Source organism: Gracilinanus agilis, chromosome 4 (genome assembly GCF_016433145.1).
Source record: "Gracilinanus agilis isolate LMUSP501 chromosome 4, AgileGrace, whole genome shotgun sequence".
Taxonomy (NCBI): Eukaryota; Metazoa; Chordata; class Mammalia; order Didelphimorphia; family Didelphidae; genus Gracilinanus; species Gracilinanus agilis.
In genome coordinates, this window is record NC_058133.1 from 510,162,349 (window position 1) to 510,183,628 (window position 21,280).

The window sequence follows — 21,280 nt, forward strand, 5'->3', positions numbered from 1 at the left end:
CCTCATCCACCAAAGGTGCAGGGCACACAGCAGAGTGTGGGCTTGGACAAGAAACCCTATTCCCCAGGACTGCCTTCCCTCCTGAGCGCCTGGTGGGAGCTCAGGCTACACAGCAAGGCTTGCTCCCCAAAAGTTCTCTTCTCCTTTACAGAGAGGCAGGAAAAAGAAGTGAAGAATCAAACGAATCAGGAAAACAGGGAAATCCTTAAGCCTCACTCCCTAGGGATATGCTATCAAAAGGGGAGCAGATCACCAACCTCACTCTGGGTTAGGCTCTGAAAGACTAAAAATGAATGAATGCTCCAAGTATTTAAATTTATAGGATTTAATAACAACAAAGTGAAAGAGAAAAGGGGTTCCTTCAGCTGAGTGAGCAGAGAAAAGAGCCAGAGACCCAGCAGCCTACCACCCTCAAGCCAAAGTCAAAACCCCAAAAGCCCCTTCAGCATGGGTTTCAGCAAATTTATAAACAAACCCACACTAGGGCGCAACTCAGGGACACAAGACAAGGGAACCCCCAGGAAGAATAAAGAATGCTGGGAAATGAAGTCCCCAGGGTACAAATTTTTAAAACACACAGCTCATTGACCTGCCCAAGAAGGTTCAGGAGCCCATCACAAGACCAGAGGAGCCTGGGAATGATACCGACCTTCCACCGATCCTTGGGCAGCAGCTCCACCACTACCACGTCACCATTCAAAGCTCTGTTTCGAGCGACAACTCCATTAATAAAGATGTCTCTGGTCCCATCCTGTGAAAAGAAACATAGTCATAGTTGAAAGTCTCCTTCCCAGGGTCAAAGATGTCCACTGACCAGATTTCCCCCACCCTGATAATATAGGCTGCAAAGACAGTCAGTGTGATCCAGTATACTTTGCATATTCCTGGCCTTAGACAAAGCAAGCACCGCTAACTATCAGAGAAGCAGAGGAGCTCAACAGGTGGGCAGCCTAAATACAAAGGAAGCCTAAAACTCTCTCCTCTTTAGTTGCTGTTAGGAGTTTTTAAAACAATAGGTTATATTAATTTTTTCCTAACCATGACTACAATTGGATAGGAGAGACTCAAGAGAAAAGAACAGAGGAGAATAAAGCCTGGGAGATAAAACCCCTTGGGACACTTGTAGACCATCCCTGCCCTACTGACTACCCTTTGAGGAAGCTGAAAAGGAGTCCAAAAAAGCCGTAACTGGACAAGAAGAGAAATTCATGGATCAGCAAGTCATCTACTCTGCATGGTTTCGTAACTAAGGGCCAGAGAGTTGTCTGGGCCAAAATTTGAACCCAGCTCATCTAAAGCCTAAATAAACTGGTCTTGATCTTAGAGTCTCTGCAATTACTAACAGGAGGACTAATGACTTCAAACAATCTTAGAGTTAGGAGGAAACCTCCCCAGCCAAGAATCTTCTCTGCTGGACAGTGAGGTTAGGACTGCCCACATGACATCTGTCTGTCACCTCCTACCAGCAGAGAATGCTGGAAAATGCCCTGGAAACCTAAGCTCCAGCCCTCAGTAGCTGACTAACAATAGGCCAGTATCTTCATTTCTCCAGCCTTAGTGGGAATGGGAGTGTTGGCACTGGACAAGCCTTCCCTCCTACATGGCAAGATTTCCTTTGCAGGGAACCCACAGTTTCTGTTTGGACAATCTTGGGCAGCAGCAATAGCACTTACATCCATAGGAAGATAGGTATGGCAAAGGGGTGGCTTGAAGAAAGTTAAACAACTATTGCTTTGTAATAAATTCATGAATCACACTCTTCAGGTGCCCAGGCTCCCTAGAGGCTCCAGGAGAAATGGGTCATGCAGTCCCAACTCAGAATGCTTAAATAGAGGCTCCAAAGCCAGGTCCAAGGGCCCACATGACCCTGCCACAATCTTCAGTGCTACCAGAACCAGATTAAATGTTAATCGAGAGACAACTTTAACAAAACAAATAAAACTACTAGAACAAAGATAATGTTCATATGTGGTTTTCCAAGTCAACCAAGCAGCCTACAGGGCTCCTGATGTATGGTTTGGTGGCCCCATCTCTATGGGAAATGAAGACTGCAGCTTTCATAGCTTTCAGGAAAGCCCCTGGGAAAGGGCCTTCTCAACAAGTGAGTAGCTTCTGAGGGAAGAGGATAAGTGCTAGTCCTAGCCTCAAACCCCAGCTCCAGTATGGACCAGTCAAGGATACAGGCCAAGCTGCCCCTCTCTCTAGTCTCTGTGCCCCAGTCTGTACCACACACCTAATTTAAAAGCCTTCTCTGAGCTAAACATCCTGGAGGAACAGGAGTGGAGGGCAAGGCAATCTCCCTGACAGTAAACACCAGGATTCTCAGCTCTACACAAAGGAAAGATCCTTTTGCTCCATCCCTCCCCAACTGCACACTCTCAAGAGGCCTTTTACAGCAGCCTCAGCCTGATCCTTCAATCCTGGCAAAAGAAAGACTGGCAGCTGCTGCCTCCACCTCAGCCAAACCCAAACCCCAACTCCACCCGGTCAGTGCCCAGTGGCTACCGTGCTAGCTACAGAAACCCCAGATGACTCCAGGATGACCTCAGAAACGAGCTTCTCAGAAAAATACAGTGTGCCACACTGGGAGCAGCATAAAGAACTAAAGTGTGACTCAGGGTCCTAGGTTCTGCCTTTGGGAGCTCATCAAGGTAGCTCTGGTTTTCCTCTAATAAGATGTGGGTGTCTGGGAGGTCACGCTAACCTGTAACTGTTTCTAAGCTGCTCTAACCACACAAAGGTAGCTCACTTAGTTGAGATGAGAAGTGGCTGTGGTTTTTATTCCATCCTAAGCAGCTCAACAGGGCCAGAAGCACAAGACAGATCCATGGAGGAGCTAGTGCCCCCAACTCCTTTGGGACCTTTTCCTATTTTAAGGCAACCTGCCTCATTAAAAGAGTTCAAACCATGACATCATTTGACAATCGTATCAAAGGTTAAGATTCCATCATCTTAATGGCATCTCCAAGAAGAATATAATGGAAAGTATAATGGAAAGGCCAGGGGGTTTGGAGCTATGAAATTATGTTCCAGCCCTCCCATCTTCACCCACTGGGGCAGTCACTTCCCCAGGCTGGCTTAAATTTTCCCCCTATAAGACAAAGACTCTAGATACCATCATGTGTAAGGGACAAATGACCCAAATGCTCACACCTGGGCACAGGGACCCCAGAAGGCTTGCTCTCCAGTGTCCTAGGACTTCAAATGACACTCCTGTATCCACCCCTTATGGGAAGGGAAAGAAATGACCTTAGATGGTAACCTTAGACACTGTCAGCAGAGAGCTGTGGTGGTCTGCCTAGCTACCTGAAAAAATGGGGGCTCAACATAGTCATACCATGATAGTCAGAACATCATCCATTAGGAAAATTACTCCCTCCAGACCAGCAACAAACTCAACAGCTGCACCAAGGTTGCCTCCCATGACAAGATGCAGAAAAATTGCAAAGCCTCTTGAACAAACGTAATTCAGAGTAGAAGCTGTGCTCTTTAAAAGGCCAGATTCTTACAGATGGCCCTAGTTTTCCTTTCTCTTTTCATTCTCAAAATAAAATCAACCACATTTAAAAACAAACAAACAAACAAAAAAAAAACGCAGGTTATCTCTGTAAGAGATGTGCTTCATCTTAGTGCATCTGAAAGTCACTTTATTTTATTCTATTTCTCTACTTCCCTCCAGGGCTGTCCTTACTAGCAGCCAGATGGAAGTTGGCACATGTATTCATCTGACCTATCCAATGGATTTGGGATTTTTTCAGTAGAAAACTTAAATCTCTTAATGCCAGCAAAAGCTGGAGTGACGCACATTAGCTAAGTCAAGGTGGCCTGCCAAATTGGAAACAAAGAGAAATGTCTCTTTTATACCTGATCATTCATTCACAGAGTTCAGCCTGTGTGGACACTTTAATCCAAAGACTGAGGCAGTGCTGGCTCACACAATGACTTCTAGAGCTCCAAGAGGTTCCAGCTTCATTTTCCAACTAAATCAGGAGGGTCCATGGGGACGGGCACCATAAGAGAAGAATAAGATCTTAGTGCTATCAAGGACATGAGAGACTGCACTGACTCCAATCTTTCTCAGAGAGGGCATTGGCCTCCTTTAAGTCCTCAAGGCTTGTCTGACCTTTGTTCTCACTTAGGCCAAATTGATCAAAAGTTCTAACCCTGACCTCCACAGTCTCTTTCTGGACTAGCTGAAAGGACTTGTTTTAGTCCTGTTTTTCTTTCATCTATAGGATGATCCAATGTCTGCACAGATCAAGATGGAGCAGGAAGCATAGAGGACAAGGTCACCAAGCGATACCAGCCCAGCTCTGGAATCCTATTGCATGCTTCCAATAGAGCGACTCAGTAGTACCTGAAATGCAACCAGTTTCCACAAAAGGGAATTTTGCAGACCAGCAGGGAAAGCCTGATACCAAAATGCTTAGGATCCAGAGGCTCATGTAAAAATGACTCACAGGGTTGGTGCTTAAGAGCTGCACTCTGGAGTTATAGACTTTGTAAAGCCTCTGGACTCCACATGTGAGGTTCCCCCAGCATCTCCTGGTTGACGGTTGCCAGACCTTTACATACTATTTAGGAAAGTACAATAAAGCAAAAAAGAACAAAGTTGGTCTAAGTCTTCCAGTCCTTTGCAGCCAGACCTCAGAAGACACCTTCCCTACAGCAACCCCCTGATTCCCCAGCCTTCATAATATCACTTACTCAGATGGAGGGCTTCCATCTTTTCTTCCTTCGCAGCCAATAATCAGCTCATTGGCATGTCCTCAGTGACACTGTGTACAGAGGCTGTAAGCAGGAGTGGGGGAGAGAAGGAGTGCTGACTGCAAGGCATCAAGGTAGCTGAGGCTTTTCTTTCTGTTTTCTGGCTCTTATGCACAAGCTTCAGGGTAGGGCAAGCTAAAGCTGCTTTCCCTACTGGAAAGGGGACTCCCCTTTAAAAACTCAGAACCCCAGAAAAATACAAGGACTAAGAAGTCAGGATTTTATCAGACTTATCTCCAGAAGGGTGTCCCACCATGCACCCAACAGATTTGCCTTGAATACTTATCAATAAATCTCAATTGAATTCTTTTTAGAATTTCAGAGAGAGAGGAATTCAATGGTCACATACTCCCACCTATCCTTGGGAAGAAAATAAAAAACAACACTGCAACAAACCCAAGGGGACTTTGTTGGAAGATCTCCAATAGAGGGGGAGCCATGGCCCTCCTGAGGCAGACCATTATACTTCTGAAAGATTCTAGTTATTAAGTCTTTCGTTCCCTCAAATCTAAATCTGTCCCTCTCTAATTTCAACAAGTCTCATATCCCTTCCTCATGATACTTCTTCAAATACTTAAAAAATAAATATGTAAAGAAACTCCTTTACAAAGGAAAGAACACTACAATGTCCCCTGATCCTTCTCTTCTTTGTAATCACATCCTATTTCTTCCCCTCAGCTTCACTACCCGAAGTGCTCTTCCTATGATTCTTCCAATATGTGGCACTTCAGACATGAACACAGAAGTCTAGAAACAGGTAGGATAATCACTTTCTTATTCCTGGAGGAATACTGCATCTAGTATCACACTGACTGCATGGCCTACCATATCAATCATAATGTCAATTCACACTTAGCTACTAAACCACTAAAATGTCCAGATTATTTTCAGATAAATGGCCTTCTAGCCATGCCTCCTCCATCTTATACTAGTAAAAATGATTTTTTAACCCACTCCCGATTATTATTAATTTTGTCTTAATGAGTTTTGTTGACTGTTCTAACCCAGGATCCTCCATAGGCTCTGACTAGAGCTGTGATGGCAAACCTATGGCATGCATGCCAAAGATGGCATGCAGAGACCTCTCTGTGGGCATGCACGCTGTCACCACCAGAGTTAGTTCCTAGAAAGGCAGAGGGACTCAGGCAGAGCTACTCCCTTCTGCCTCTCCATCCCTCTGCCCAGCAGCCCAATGGAAGTGTTTATTCCCTCCCCTGAGCAGAGCACCTGGACCGCTCCCCTCCCCCTCTCTACTCACATCTCTTCCTCCCCTAAGTAGAACACCCAGGCCACTCCCCTCCCTGTGTGTGTGGGGTGGGGGTGCAGTATGAGGAGGCACTCAGTCTCTAGGGGGAGGCAGGGCATGGCACATGGTATCTAAAAGGTTCTAAAAGGTTCACCATCACTGCTCTAGTGTCATCCTAACATTTTCTTTCATATTACTTTAACTCATTGTCCTTCTGGTTCTACTTGTTTCCCCATATATCAATTCATAAATATCACCCATGGTCCATACTGATTATTTCTTATTGCAAAAGAATATTCTATTATATTAATATCTTTCAACCAAGGGGTAACCATTTTGTCTCTAGGTCTTTGCTATCACAAAAAGCTGGGTACTAAATTTAAAGGAAGATGTTGACAAGCTAAAACATGTTCAGAGAATAATGACAAGATGGTAAGAAGATTAAAGAACAGACTATATCAGGGCAAGTTAAATAGATGGAGGATGATTAAATTGGAAGAAAAGATGCTTGAAAATGATTCACTGTTTTTACCTAAAACAAGGGGGCCACAGACCCCCAAGGATTAATGCATAGATTTCAGGGAGCTCATAAACTTAGGAGTGAAAAAAATGACATCTTTGTTTTTCCTCGGTAATACTCTGCATTTAATTTTATAAATCTAAAAACATGATTCTTCGAAGAAGGTCCACAGGCTTCCTGAGGCTGATGCCAGAAAAGTCTGTGATATTTTTTTTTTTACTTGTGAAAAAACCCTGATTTAGAGGTCTTAAATCAGTTCTCCTTGACTCTAGAGGAAATGAGTAAGAACAATGAACTGGAGGCACAGAGGCAGATTTCAGCTAAATATAAAGAAAAGATTCTGAATCTCAAAGGAAGGAGACGAGCTCTCATGAGATAGGGAAATCCCCATAATTGAAGGTTGGAATGACCATCTGTCACAAATCCTGGATAAAGGCATGAGGTATTGGAAAGGCTCTATGGTATAGTAGGTAGAGAGTTATCCACAAAGTCAGCAAGTCATGGGTTCAGATCCTGGCTGTGTGAACATAAGCCAGTCTCTTCATTCATCTGTGACTAAGGGAATCCTCTAAGATAGTGATAGGCAAACTTTTTATAGAGGGGACCAAAGGAAAGGAAAAAAACTTTGGTGAGCCAATAAAAAAAGAGGAAAATATTTACTTTTCTTATAGCCTGTATTCTTTTGTATTCGTCAGATTAGAAATAATGTCCTAATTAACATTTCCAGGATGTCACATCTGGCCTGCGGGGTCATAGTTTGCCCACCACTGCTCTAAGACAGTCACTTAAAGATGATTTTCCAATCTAGATTAGGGGAAGGAGTTTCCACATGAGAAGTATCCCACTACAATGAGTTCACAAATATGGACAAAGCCAAATCTGTGGAAAGAATTCTTATATGGTTTGGATAAGGTGACCTCTGAAGCTTCTTCTAGCTAGGATCTAATGGACCAATAAATTTTCTGACTCTAAAGCAATGGCCATTAGAATCAAAGAATTTAAGAGATAGAAGGGCTGTCTACTCACTGGCCATCTAGTCCAACCACATCCAGAGAAGGAATCCCCCTTTACCCTATCTCTGAAAGATCTCCAATGAAGAGAAATGAACTACTCTCACTTTTGAGGCAGCCCATCCCACTGAGGGACCTGTTCTCAATGTCAAGAAGTTCTTCCTGGGGGACAGCTGGGTGACTCAGTGGATTGAGAGTCAGGCCCAGAAACAGGAGGTCCTGGGTTCAAGTCTGACCTCTGACGCTTCCTAGCTGTGTTACCCTGGGCAAGTCATTTAATCTCCATTGCCTAGCCCTTACCACTTTTTGCTTTGGAACCAATACACAGTATTGGTTCTAAGATGGAAGGTAAGGGGAAAAAAAAAGAAGAGGAAAGGGAGGAGGAGGAGGAGGAAGTAGAGGAGGAGAAGAAGGAAGAGGAGGAGGCCTCTAAATTGGTCTCTCTGGGAGTTCCTCTCATAGCTCCTTGATTTACACCTGAGGTCCAACAGAACAAGTCAGACACCTCCTCTACCTGATGGCCCTTCAAAGAATGAAGTAAGAACTTGTCAAACTTCACCTTGGTCTCCAACCCCAGGCCATCACTTCTCTAAGAAAAGCATGTCTGGTTCCTTCCATAGATTCTAATACAGCATCACCTAGGAGCCCATCATCTTACTGCTCTCCCTGGAAGTTCTCAAGCTTATCTATGTCTTTCCTAAACAGAACTGAACCACTATTCCAATGTGGAATACTGTGATCAAGGCAGAAAACAATGAGGCCACCATCTCCATATTCCTAGAAGCTATATTTCTCTCTCTTAACAAAGCCAATTCACTGATACTGTTAGTAGTGTCCTTCTGGACCACCTTCTGGAAGGCAAAAAAGGCAATGAACTAAACAGTGCTCAGTAGGATGACTTGGATTTTTTTTAAATAGTAATGATTATAACAATATACATTGAACACCAGACAGAATTTAAGGGTAAGACTTGGCTGATTTATCCTGTTTGAGATTTAAACTAACTTAATTTATTATTTTTTTAAACCCTCACCTTCCACCTTGGAGTCAACACTGTGTATTGGCTCCAAGGCAGAAGAGTAGAAAGGGTAGGCAATGGGGGTCAAGTGACTTGCCCAGGGTCACACAGCTAGGAAGTGTCTGAGGTCAGATTTGAACCCAGGACCTCCTCTTATCTCTAGGCCTGGCTCTCAATCCACTGAGCTACCCAGCTGCCCTTTTAGACTAACTAAATTTAGCATAATTAAGAAATTTTAAGTCTTATGTGGCACTCCCTATTTATTTATTCCAAAACAGAATATTAATAAGAGCAGTATTTTCCTACTTGTTCGAAAACTTCCAAGATCATCCAGTCTTCTCTCCTCAAATCAGAGAGGAGGGAGCTGAGGTCCCAAGAAGTGAAGGCTTGGGAATATGCCTCTCTCATTTTTTTCCATATGTATCATTAAGTCACAGCCAAAGCAACATTGCTGGCTCTCCCAGATCCAGTTTACTGTGACCCACATGAGCCCTTGAAATGATAAAGACCCTTCCTTGTTCCTAAGTCAATGATGTAAGGAAAGGAGACAATGATCCAAAGCAGAGACGCCCCAGGAAATTCTTCTAACTGCACAAAAGGGGAACGTTGGAACCAACTTTGTTTCTGTTTTTTTTTTTTAAAAAGGTACCACACGTTATTTTTGGACAAACTTTACAGATTAGATCATAGAGTCAATCAAAAGTAGATAGCATATTTGTGTAGGAGAGATTAACTTAACCCTCTGGAAAAAACCATAAATCCTCTTAAGCTGTAAACCAGAGGAGTCCAGTTACACTAACTGGTAGGCCTCCATCTGGGCTCAGCTGCTTTCTGCAGTCCAGCAGCAAGGGTCCCAACTTTCATTGCAAGTGTGCCCTTAGGCTTGGCAAAAAGCCCACGGTGCTCATTAGAGGGTTTCCAAGTCCATGGCATCCTCAATTTTACTTAGCTCAGTTCTTTTTTCAGATCTTAGAAAAAATTTGGCTTTAGTGAATTCAAATATAATTAAACTAAGATTGGTAGATATCTAACCATTTAAATGTGATAATGTGCTTATTAATTTTTTTTAACTTACCGGGGAAGGAATGAACGCCTCATGGTACTTCTTTGGATTTATCCTCAACACACCCTTTAAAAAGAAAAAAAAACGTTAGCCTGAGAAACTGATCTGAAGGATGAGAGCCATAATACCTCAAAAACTGTTGTTGAATCTGGTGACACTAGATCTATTTTTCAGTCTTAGGGTTATGCTAACATATTTATCTAAAACTCAATTTTAGGTCTGACATCTTGATATTGTAGGTAAAGGAAACTGTAGTAGAGTACATAAGTTATCCACAAAGGTGAAATGATTTTAGGGAGGGATATCTTAAATTTCAGGCTATCTGGATTTTAGATGTACTTTTATGCCTTTCAAACTGTTTCACTGTCAAAACAAAGAGGCGGATACAGCATTGGTGGACAGGCCTTTACACACCCCAAATACCAAAAAATTGCCCATAATCACAAATTTCTGACATCTTCCTACATAGCACATCTTGACTTAAAGCAAAATGTTTTAAATGGTTAAGGTGAGTCCTCCTATTCAGAGTTAACAATAGTGAGGGTGAAAATGGCGAAATGATGGCCTTTCAAGGTTGGCCAAGTACTTGGCATGTTATCTCAACTTTTCCTCCCCAAAACCCTTTAAGTTAGGTGATGCTATTATTCCAATTTATGGATGAGAGCACTGAGCCTCAGGGTTAGGTGTCTAGCCCAGGGTCATGCAACTACAAAGTATTTGGCCCACACTTGAACTCAGGTCTTCCTGATTTCAAGTCACAGACTATCCATCCTACCACCTAGCTGCTTAGGCAACGCAAAGACCAGCCAATTTACAGGCCAAGCTATTCCAAGTGGCCCCAAACCAACTATGAATGCAAATCACAGGTCTGGCTCCAATCTCCAGGCCACCCAGGCTGCCTCCAGCTTTATGTTCTACAAACACTATGTCAGGGTCTGATTCTATTTACATTTGGGGGTGCAAAGGGGGATGGCTGGGGTGGGGAGAAGTTTCTGCAAGAGCAGTTGAGTTTCTGGCTGCAGCAGGAAGCTGTAACCCTTTGGAAGCTCCAGCTGTGTAGACTGCACTCCCCTGGAATGTTCAGATGGTGTCAATTACTTTCTAACAAGCCAGAATCAAAAGGTGCCTTCACAGGGTGTTTCGATGTTTTCCAAAATGTTGAAAGACACAATGTAATTAGCAAAACAGGTGTAGACATAAAATATGGGTTAAAATCATTTTCTCCTTCAAGGATCTGCCAAGTCTGAATTATGAGTTTTCCTGCAAGAGAGGGTGACATCACCCACACCTCAAACAACACGTCCCTGTGCTGTGTCAGATACAAATGGAAACGCCACTGGCTGACCAAAGACACATCATTCGTTCAATTTTCCATCAGAGGTGCAATTCTGAAACTGGATTTTGAGTTGTGCCCATCCTGCTCTGCCTTCCTCACCTCTTTTGGAGGTTTCAGAGTGACCTAGAAAGTACCCAAATATTCTTGGAATTTTCTTGCAATGAGAGCCACTGAAATGTGGGCTAATTTTAGACTAATAAAATCAAACTTAAAATAGTGACTAGCAGTCACACTAATAAATGCGTTGTGCTCTGAAGGGCTAGAGCCTTCTTAAATCCATGGCTGGAAAGAGAGCTCTGAGGACTTATGAAGAACTTAAACCATCCAGGCACACCTATGCATAGGTTCTTCCAAAATGTATGGACCGACACACATTCTACTTCATGTATTCAAAAAATAATTCTGAAAATAAACAGAAACTCCTAATGGTTTGGCTTTTCTTCTTTTTTTAAAAGAAAAGTCACTTGGGAAAATGCTGCTTGAGCCATGAAATCAAGGTCCTCAGCCTGGCCCTTTCACTGGGAGAGCCTGCAGGAAAGCTGCTTGCTATCATGTCCTCTGTCCCTCTGTGTCCTCCAGGATGAAAAAGGAGACGTCCCTCTTCACAGGCTGTGCCGGACTAGCCTCTAAGGTTGGAATGGTGAAGGTTCATTCCCTAGAGCTGCTTCTCCTGCCCCTGCCCTACTCGTTCCTCCAACATGGGAGTCCGACACACACACACAATTTTTTAGAAAACATTTTCTCCCGGGCTTGTGAGTTCATCAGCATAGGGAGCATCCATTTGAGAAAACTTTCCACCAATGCTCACCAGCATCTTCTCTGTAACTTACAGTCTCAAGAGTTATCTGGGATACTAAGATTCAATGACTTGTCCAGGGTCAAACAGACAGTGGGTCACAGGCAGAACCTGAACCCAGGTTTGCCTAGCTCCCTGGTCACCTCTCTCTCCACCATACTATATAATGATTCCAGGAGAGGATTCAGGGATAACAACAAACTATTTCTACTTAAGTGCTAGTGATGCTCATTTGGGTTACTATGAATGATCTGAATTTCCAAATATTCAACTGACCATATTCCTAAGGCTACCTACTGGCACTTAAGTGTTTTAGATATTTCTCCCTTCAAGCTCAGGACAAAGACCTCCAATTCCAGGAGGTCAGGTCAAGTCAACTCATCTGTCCAGCATGCATGGTGACCCATCCATTCTCCTTTGTGAGCTCCTCCTGCCTCTCACTTCATAGCCCACTCCCCTCTACTATTCACAGGCCCAGCTCATGGTTCTCCCAATTCTGCCCTTATCTGGATCTTCAGCAGCAAGACATTGTACAGATCAGCCACTTTTCCAAGCACATGTTCTAGACAACAAGCACAGTACCCTGTGCTACTTCATCCTTTGTTTCTGTGCCCTAAGTGTCCAGAACAGTGCCTAGTAGATAGCAGACACATAAGGTTCACTGCATTGACCTAAATTAAGTAGGTTTCTCTTATATTTCTTAAATTTCACAATTACACTTTAATTCAGAAGACTAGTCCTCTGCAGGGAGCCTCTGTATAGATCAATTATCTCTCCCCTCCACTTTTCTTCCACCCTGGGCCTTGGCTTACTGGTGCTTCTTTCTGGTTTTTTCCTGCCAAACACTCCCCTTGATACTAAGTTCCTTTTATCTCTGCATAGACTGCTGGAAGAAGCAGATCCCTTTTCTTTCTCCCTTATATAGGCTCCCTCAATGTAGCAGGCAACCTATACTTGAGTTTTTTGGTTTGGTGAGAACATACAGAAGAATTTTAATATTGAATCTAAGTGGGGAAAGCATATGATCAATGGCTATTGTGAATTAATGCTAGTCCTATGTTCTTCTTAGCTTTCTCTTCCTTCCAGATCTTGTGGAGGGTTCCCTACACCATTCCAATCTGATCTAGATGTCAGATTCCTTCTAATTCTTAAATAGATGGATTCAAACAGATAAGATGGTGTCTCAATCCTTCTAGAATGTGATTTCCTAACCAGTGTCTCCAGGAAGGAAAATCCAAGCTCTAATATTCATAATGATAATACAGCTCAGAGACTACCAAGGTGCCTAGGTGACAAAGTGAGGTATGACTCTATCCCACCTTTTGAGGGACCTTTTGGAGAGAACCAGACTTTACTTTATTCAAGTCTTGCCATGAAAATGGCTCCTCTTCCTTTCTCTGTCATTTTAGAGTGGTTTATGCCAACAGACCACAGGCTGGGGAATAGCAGCATAACTTATAAGCTATGATTTAAGGTGGTCCCCAATTATAAGTGGTCCCCAATACCCTTGGGGGCCATTCTAGTAGCCCCTATCATATTAAAAATATATCAGTATAACCCAGTGAAATCACTTTTTCAACTTTGGGAAGAGGGAATGGAGGAAGGAAGGGAGACAAGAAGAATCATGTAACCATGGAAAAAATTAGAAATTAAATTAAAAAACATATATGTGTGTGTGTGTGTGTGTGTGTGTGTACCTCCTACTGACCACTATGAATTAGCAACAGAAGTAGAGTGAATTATGTGATCTAATAATTCAAAAGCACCTCTGAGGATACAGTGGTTTCCCTGATCACAGAAGAACTTCTGCTGAGATGGCTGACTGTCAAAGGCTGGAGAAATGAAATGGAATGAGAAGTGAGAAAAAGCTCCTGGATACCATACCTGAGAAACCACCAGTAATCCTAGAAAGAGCACTTTCATTTGATTAGGAGGAAGAGAACCAAGAAGTCAGTGGGAGGTAAGGAAGTCAAAACAGTGACTACTCCAGACATCTCTTCTAGGGGGTTTGGTTGTGAAACCAAGGACCAGAGATTGAAAAGATAACAGAGCAAGAGAGATTCATGAAGGAGCCCAGAGAAGACATTAGGATAGGAGCAGAGAGTGCAAAAGAAGTGACTAATGCACAGTACTTGGTTTCAAGAAGCTAATAAACTATAAGAACCATTACTTTTCATGTATAATCACAATAACATCTGATATGGATAAAGTACTGTGGGACTCACAAAGTGCTATACATACATGATTACACCCTTTGACTCTCCCAAGGACCCCAGGACATATATGTAGTATTGTCCTCATTTTACCACCAAGGAAAGCAAAGGGAGATTAACCAGCATCCCTTTTAACAAGCTACAGAGCCTGAAATCAAACCCAGGATAGTAATCTCAACTCCAGCAACTCCAAAGTACTTCCCCACCTATTATCTCCTGTAATCTTACCAAACCCTGTGAAGTAGGCAATCCTGGAGGTTTATTTTATCATGAAGAAAGCAGATTCATGGAATTAACATGACTAACATAAATATCACCTGGAGAGTCAAGAGAAGAGCAAGGACTAACCCCCAGGCTAATCAACACCTCTTCCAGAATCTTTTCCATAGCCACAATACTACCTACTTCTCAGCTAGGTAGGGGTAGATGCTCTCGAAGCTCAGAAAGGTTCATTTTCCATGTTCATTCTTCTCTAGTCACATCTAGAGCTCAGAAATATTCCTTAATTAATTAGCTTCAGAGACTGGGTAACATATCAAAATATATCAGATATGTAATCTATAGGTGTCCTCATCACAAACTTACTTGTGCCAACAAAACAAATGTCATCAGTGAAAAGGACAGATCCAAGGTATAGACTCAAGACAGGTGATATCTAGGGCAGAAAAACACAAAACACAAGACTCTGCTCCCTAATGCTTGTCTATAAAGAGATGAAGACAATAATGTCACTGAAACCACCATTCCCTAAATCCTAAAGATACATTTAGGTCAGGTCCTCACTTGACAAATAACCAAATCTCCTCCAGAGTACCAAACAGGTTTGCCAAGCTAACCACCTAACCCTTCCTTCTCTTAATCACTCAATACTGCTTTTATAAGGGCACACCTACTCCTAAAAAGTTCTCCTATTCTTCATATCTCAGCAGGACTTCTCTATCAAAGTGCTAAAAATACTCTTTCTCTTCCAAATTCATATTTTTGTTGTTGCTCAGTTGTTCAATCATGTCTTCATGATCCCATCTGGTGTTTTCATGGCAGAGATACTGGAGTGGTTTGCCACTTCCTTCTCTAGCTCATTTTACAGATAAGGAAACTGAGGCAAACAGGGTTAAGTGACTTACAAAGATTCGCATAGCTAAAAAGTGTCTCTGATCCTGGATTTGAACTCTGGGAGATGAATGTACCAGACTCCAAGCCCAGGACTCTATCCACTGCACCACTTAGCTGCCCCACACCAAGTTCATATACATTCACAGAAATCAATTACAAATCTGCTTAAGAATAGCATTATCTGGGGACAGCTAGATGGCTCAGTGATTGAGAGCCAGGCCAAGAGACAATAGGTCCTAGGTTCCAATCAGGTCTCAGACACTTCCTAGCTGTATGACCCTGGACAAATCAATTAACCCCCACTGTCTAGCCTTTACTGCTCATCTCCCTTGAAACTAATATTTAGTATTAATTCTAAGGCAGAAGGCAAGAATTAAAAAAAGAAGAGCATTATCCACAAGACATGAAAAATATTGACAAAATTCTGGCTGAAATCTAATTCTAGAAGGCTAGCATGGAATGACTTATTCTTGGCGAACCACTGATGGCTTCTAGTTCTCATAATTTTCCTTTTGAAGTACTCACAAAATAATCATTTAATAATTCTTTCTAGAACTTTCCTTGGGATAAACATGTAGTTTACAAGTATATAATTTAGAAATTTTCTTTTTTAAAAAAATCAGGCAAATTTCCATACATCTCCAGACTTGAGTAGGCATATATAATGTTCCCTGTTTGCTCCAAAATAACCAACAATAATTGTTGTTACTCATCACCTTCAGGTGTGGATGGGGTACAGGGGTAAAGCTCAGATGTCATGACTTTGAAATGATCCTACAATAGGCTGATTCTTTGTCTGAAGAAAATGCTCCATTTCTGACATGTAGCAGCATTTTCTTCCACGTTTTTCATGCAAACCCAATTTGAGAGGCCAATACCAATTTCTTCATTACTATGCTTCTCCTGAACTCCAACTGAAATTTATAAACCCAGTATCATGAATCACTTTGACTCTGACTTCTGGAATATTCTACTGCTTATTGTTTAATCTCGGAATTTGGACTTGTTGCTAGTGCTACTCAAGAGAAATAATCAGCACCATGGCCAGAGTTTGTGAGGAAACTGGCTCAACACTGAAATAGCAGGGAATGGAGTCCCCTCACTGAGCTGCAATACTGATACTGTGGAAAAAGAAAGAACAGGACCTGGTGCCCAATCCTCAGAGCAAAGCCAAGGGAGTTTCCGCTGCAAGAGAAAGGCTACACCATCCCTGTCACCTGAGGAGAAGATTCCCTAAAGCGGGCATGTCTTAGAGTCTGTCCCAGCATGTTGACCACCTCACAGGGAAGGATGATAGGAATGTCTCTGGGTCAGGAATGTATCTGGACCTGAAAATCCACTCCCCTCAGGCAGCATTCCATACCATCCTTGCAACAAAGAAATCAGTATTCTAATAAGGGCCAAGGTTAGACGATAAGCAGAGCTTCCAAACATGACCTTGTCTATTGTCTCTAATATTCTTTTTTTCCAAAAGTCTTAATTTTAGCAGAGTCTAACGTGTCTGGCCCTATCCTCACAGGATAATGCCATCCTTGTATTCATTGGTCCTTTCCAATACTGGGATAGCCTGGCCATCTCCAATCCTGTGGCCCCCTTTTTACCATGGTTGCTCAAAGAAAAACAATGGCACTTGACTGGGTCTTCAGCTGACCCAAACAGGAGAAGGGGAAGAGCTGTATGTTTTGTGGTTCCAGCAAGCATTCTGCTATCATAAAAAAGCAAAGTAATTAAAATGCTAAAATGTTATTGTTTCCATGTTTTGTACATGTCTTTAAATTCTGAGGTACTCAGAGAGCTTCCATACATCATTGGTTTATAGACAAGTTGCTATGTCTTATTCATGAAAATTATTTATGATTGCATTTTAATTTAATCTTGAGAATCTTCCATTCTTCTCTACCTTACCTTCAAGGCAGCTATCCTTTTTTTTAAATTTTCTAATTTTTAAATTTTTTTATTCTGAAGTATAATGTATTTTTAAAAAGCATATCTATATACAAAGAATATAAAAAGAGGATTCTGTATAAAATTATGAATCATACTACTTGTTTTTTAAAAACATAATTTTACATGTCACTTTCAAATCTATCTAGCTTGTGGATAGATCTACATGACCTGAAGCAGAGTGATTAAGTGGAATCGTGAGAACATTGTACATAATAACAGCAATACTGTACCACAATTGACTGTGAAAGACTTAGCTACTCTCAGCAATGCAATGATCTGAGACAATTCTGAAGAACTTATGACAAAGAATGCTAGTCACCTCCAGAGAAAGAATTATTAGAGTCAGATGCAGACCAAGGCATACTATCATATGTCAGTTTGTTTATGGTTTTATTTTAGGGTACTGGTTTTGCATGAGTGTGTTCCAACAACAATGGCCAATATGGAAATGTGTTTGCATGATAATACATGCATAACCCAGATCAAATTTCTTGCCATTTCCAACTGGGGGGAGGGAAGGGAGAAGGGAGACAGTTTAGATCTTGTAATTTTGGAAAGTGTATGTTGAAAATTATTATTACGTGTAATGAGGAAAATAAAATATCTTTGATCAAGTCTATATAGCTTGTCTGTGCTTCCTTCTGAATGTCTTTTTGTTCTTTTACGTATACTCTCTAAAGTGCTAAGATGGCAGGTTGGGGGGCATCACTATTGCTACCCTGCCTTTAACCCTCACCAATTAATTAAGAGCAAAAAAGGGAAAATGGAGAACTTTGCAACAAATACGCACAGTCCAACCTAAAATGGTCACGTCCAAAAACACGTGGCTTTATACCTTGTGCCTACCCATCTCTGTCAGGAGAGGTAAAATGGTTCATATTAATCACTTGAAATTAAAAACTTTTTTGAACTAAACAAAATTAAAACAGCTAAAATTAGAAGAAAAGCAAGAAAGTAGGATAAAATCTTTGGCTGTGTGTTTTTCTGATAAAGAGCTCATTTCTAGGAGCTGAGACAAATTTACAAGAATAAGACCCTTTTCCAAACCAACAAATGGTCAAAAGTTATAAATAGGGCAGTTTTCAGGGGGGAAAAAAACTAAAGCTATGAAGAACCATATGAAAATATACTCCGAATTGCTAATAATGAGAAAAATGCAAATTAAAACAACTCTGAGGTACCATCTCATACCCACAAGGTTGGCAAAGGCGATAAAAAAGGAAAAGGACAAATGCCGGAGGGGATGTGGCAGAACAGGCCTATTAATGCATTGTTAGTGGAGGTGTGAACAAGTCCAACAATTCTGAAAAGCAATTTGGAACTATGCCCAAAAAGTTATTAAAGTGTTCACATACCCTTTGATCCAGCAATACCAGCTCCTACAAGCTATGCCCTAAAGAGATCAATTTCTTGGACTGGACCTCAAATTCCCATGAGGAAAAGGATCTATACATACAAAAATATTTATACCAGTTCTTTTTGTGGTGTCAAAGAATGGGAAACTAAAGGGTATCATTAATGATGGGTAGCATCAATTAGGGAAGAGCTGAACCAAGTTGTAGTATATGAATGTGATGGGATATAACTGCAATAGAAGTAATGAGCCAGCAGGAGTGCCCCATGCCCACCTCTTTTAAGGCCCCAAGTCTAGGCACAAAAGGCCCTAAGTCTATGGTGCTTGGCCCATTCAACACTGTGGAGAAGCCCCTAACCCTAGGGGAAGGTAGCTCACAGTGCTCTGATCCCTGCAAGCCATCAGCAGTCCCTAGAGGAGACTGAATCAGCAGTGGGGAGTGGCTTCCAGAGCTCCCAGCCCACAGGTCATCATACCACCATAGAAGAGCTGAAATCTTCATAAAAAGAGAACTAAAACTGATCATAGCAGCAAGGAAAAACGGAAGTTTAAGAGAAAGAGAGTATCTCCTCTACCTGAGAGCAGAGCCCATCTTTAAGATAAAAGTAAAAGTTTTTTAAAAGGCTGGGGAAAGGATCAAACACGAAAAGAAACGCCTAACCAGAAAATTTTTACAGAGAAAAAGAAAAGCAAGGCACAGACTCAGGAGCGGACAGTGAAATCAAAGTAGCCAAATGCAAAATTTCAAAGAAAAATGGGAATTGGTCTCAGGCTCAGTAAGAGCTCAAAAAGGAATTAAAAATCAAATAAGAGAGGCGGAAGAAAAATGGAGACAAGTATTGAAAGTAATACATAAAGAAAATACTAGCTTAAAAAGCTGAATTGAAAAAAGAGGCAAGAAAATCTAATGAAGAAAAAATATTCCATGAAAAGTAGAATTGGCCAAATGGAAAAAGCGGTTCAAAAGTTAGAATAGAAAAATTAGAATTAGGCAAATAGAAGCTAATGGCTTTATGAGACATCAAGAAACAATAAAACAAAATCAAAAGAAGAAAAAATAGAATAAAATATGAAATATCTCATTTAAAAAGACTGACATGGAAAATAGAACCAGGAAAGACAATCTAAGAATTACATGACTACCTGAAAGTCATGATCAAAAAAAAAAAAAAAAAAAAAAAAGCCTAGACATCATATTACAAGAAATTATCAAAGAAAACTGCCCTGACATTCTTAAACAAGAGGGTAAAACAGAAATTGAAAGAATTCACAGATTACTTACTGTAATAAATCCCCAAAGGACAATTCCCAGGAATATTATAGCCAAATTCAAGAGCTCCCAAGGAGAAAATATCCCAAGAAGCCAAAAAGAAATAATTCAAATATCATGGAGTCATAATCAGGACTACACAGGATTTAGCAGCTTCTATCATTAAAGAATCAGAAGGCTTGAAATATGATATTCCGGAAGGCAAAGGAACTAGATTTATAACCATGAATTACGTACCCATCAAAACTATTCTTTTGGGGGAAAAGTCATTTAATAAAATAGAAGATTTTCCAAGCATTCCTGATGAAAAGACCAAACCTAAACAGAAAACCTAATGTCCGAATACAAGATTTAAGAGGAGCATAAAAAAGTAAATAAGACAGAGAAAATTTAAAGGACTCAATAAGATCAAATTGTTTATATCCCTACATGGAAAGATGATATTTGTAACTCTTAAAAATTTCATCATTATCATAGTCTTTAGGAAAAAGTATATACAGGCAAAGGATGTGGGAGTAAGCTATTTAAGATAACATACAAAAAAATCAAGAGATAAAAAAAAGGATTACACTGAGAGAAAAGGAAAGACAGAGGTAAAATAGGGTAAATTATATCACCTTAAGAGGTATGGGGGTGAGTTGGGGGGGGGGGGGCAGGGAAGGAATACCATTACAGTAGAGGAGAAGATGAGGGTGGTAGGTATCAGAAAATGCTTAAACTCTTACTCTCATGGAATTGGCTCAAAGAGGGAATAATAACCAGACTCATTTGGGAATAGAATCCTATCCTATCCAAGAGAGAAGTAGAAGGGGAATAAGAAAGGTGGTGGGGGAAGGGGAGTAATATAAAAGAAGAGGAAATGGGTGGGGTGCAATGATTAAAAGCAAAACACTTGTGTGGAAGGACAAAGTAAAAGGAGAAAGTACAGGATCAAAAGGGGAAAACAAATATAGGGGAATACACAGATGGTAACCATATCTGTGAATGTAAATAGGATGAACTCACCCATAAAATAGAAACAGATAAGAGTGGATTAAAAACCAGAATCCTACAATATGTTGTTTATAAGAAACACATCTGAGACAGGNACAGAGGTAAAATAGGGTAAATTATATCACCTTAAGAGGTATGGGGGGGAGGTGGGGGGGGGGGGGGCAGGGAAGGAATACCATTACAGTAGAGGAGAAGATGAGGGTGGTAGGTATCAGAAAATGCTTAAACTCTTACTCTCATGGAATTGGCTCAAAGAGGGAATAATAACCAGACTCATTTGGGAATAGAATCCTATCCTATCCAAGAGAGAAGTAGAAGGGGAATAAGAAAGGTGGTGGGGGAAGGGGAGTAATATAAAAGAAGAGGAAATGGGTGGGGTGCAATGATTAAAAGCAAAACACTTGTGTGGAAGGACAAAGTAAAAGGAGAAAGTACAGGATCAAAAGGGGAAAACAAATATAGGGGAATACACAGATGGTAACCATATCTGTGAATGTAAATAGGATGAACTCACCCATAAAATAGAAACAGATAAGAGTGGATTAAAAACCAGAATCCTACAATATGTTGTTTATAAGAAACACATCTGAGACAGGTAGACACACACAGAGTAAAGGTATGGGAATGGAGTAAA

At 41.2% G+C, this 21,280-nt stretch overlaps 1 protein-coding gene across 2 annotated transcripts in view; it reads right to left on the reverse strand.

The window, feature by feature from the left end:
* The window catches only part of DIS3L2 (DIS3 like 3'-5' exoribonuclease 2), a 334,902-nt gene that overhangs the window by 295,864 nt on the left and 17,758 nt on the right, over positions 1–21,280 (reverse strand). For both annotated transcript variants that reach the window (XM_044673271.1, XM_044673272.1), the window contains exons 3-4: positions 9,637–9,690; positions 650–751 (exon numbers count right to left, since the gene is read on the reverse strand). In XM_044673271.1, the coding sequence (XP_044529206.1) occupies positions 650–751; positions 9,637–9,690 (156 nt within the window). The remainder of the gene's footprint in view (positions 1–649; positions 752–9,636; positions 9,691–21,280) is intronic.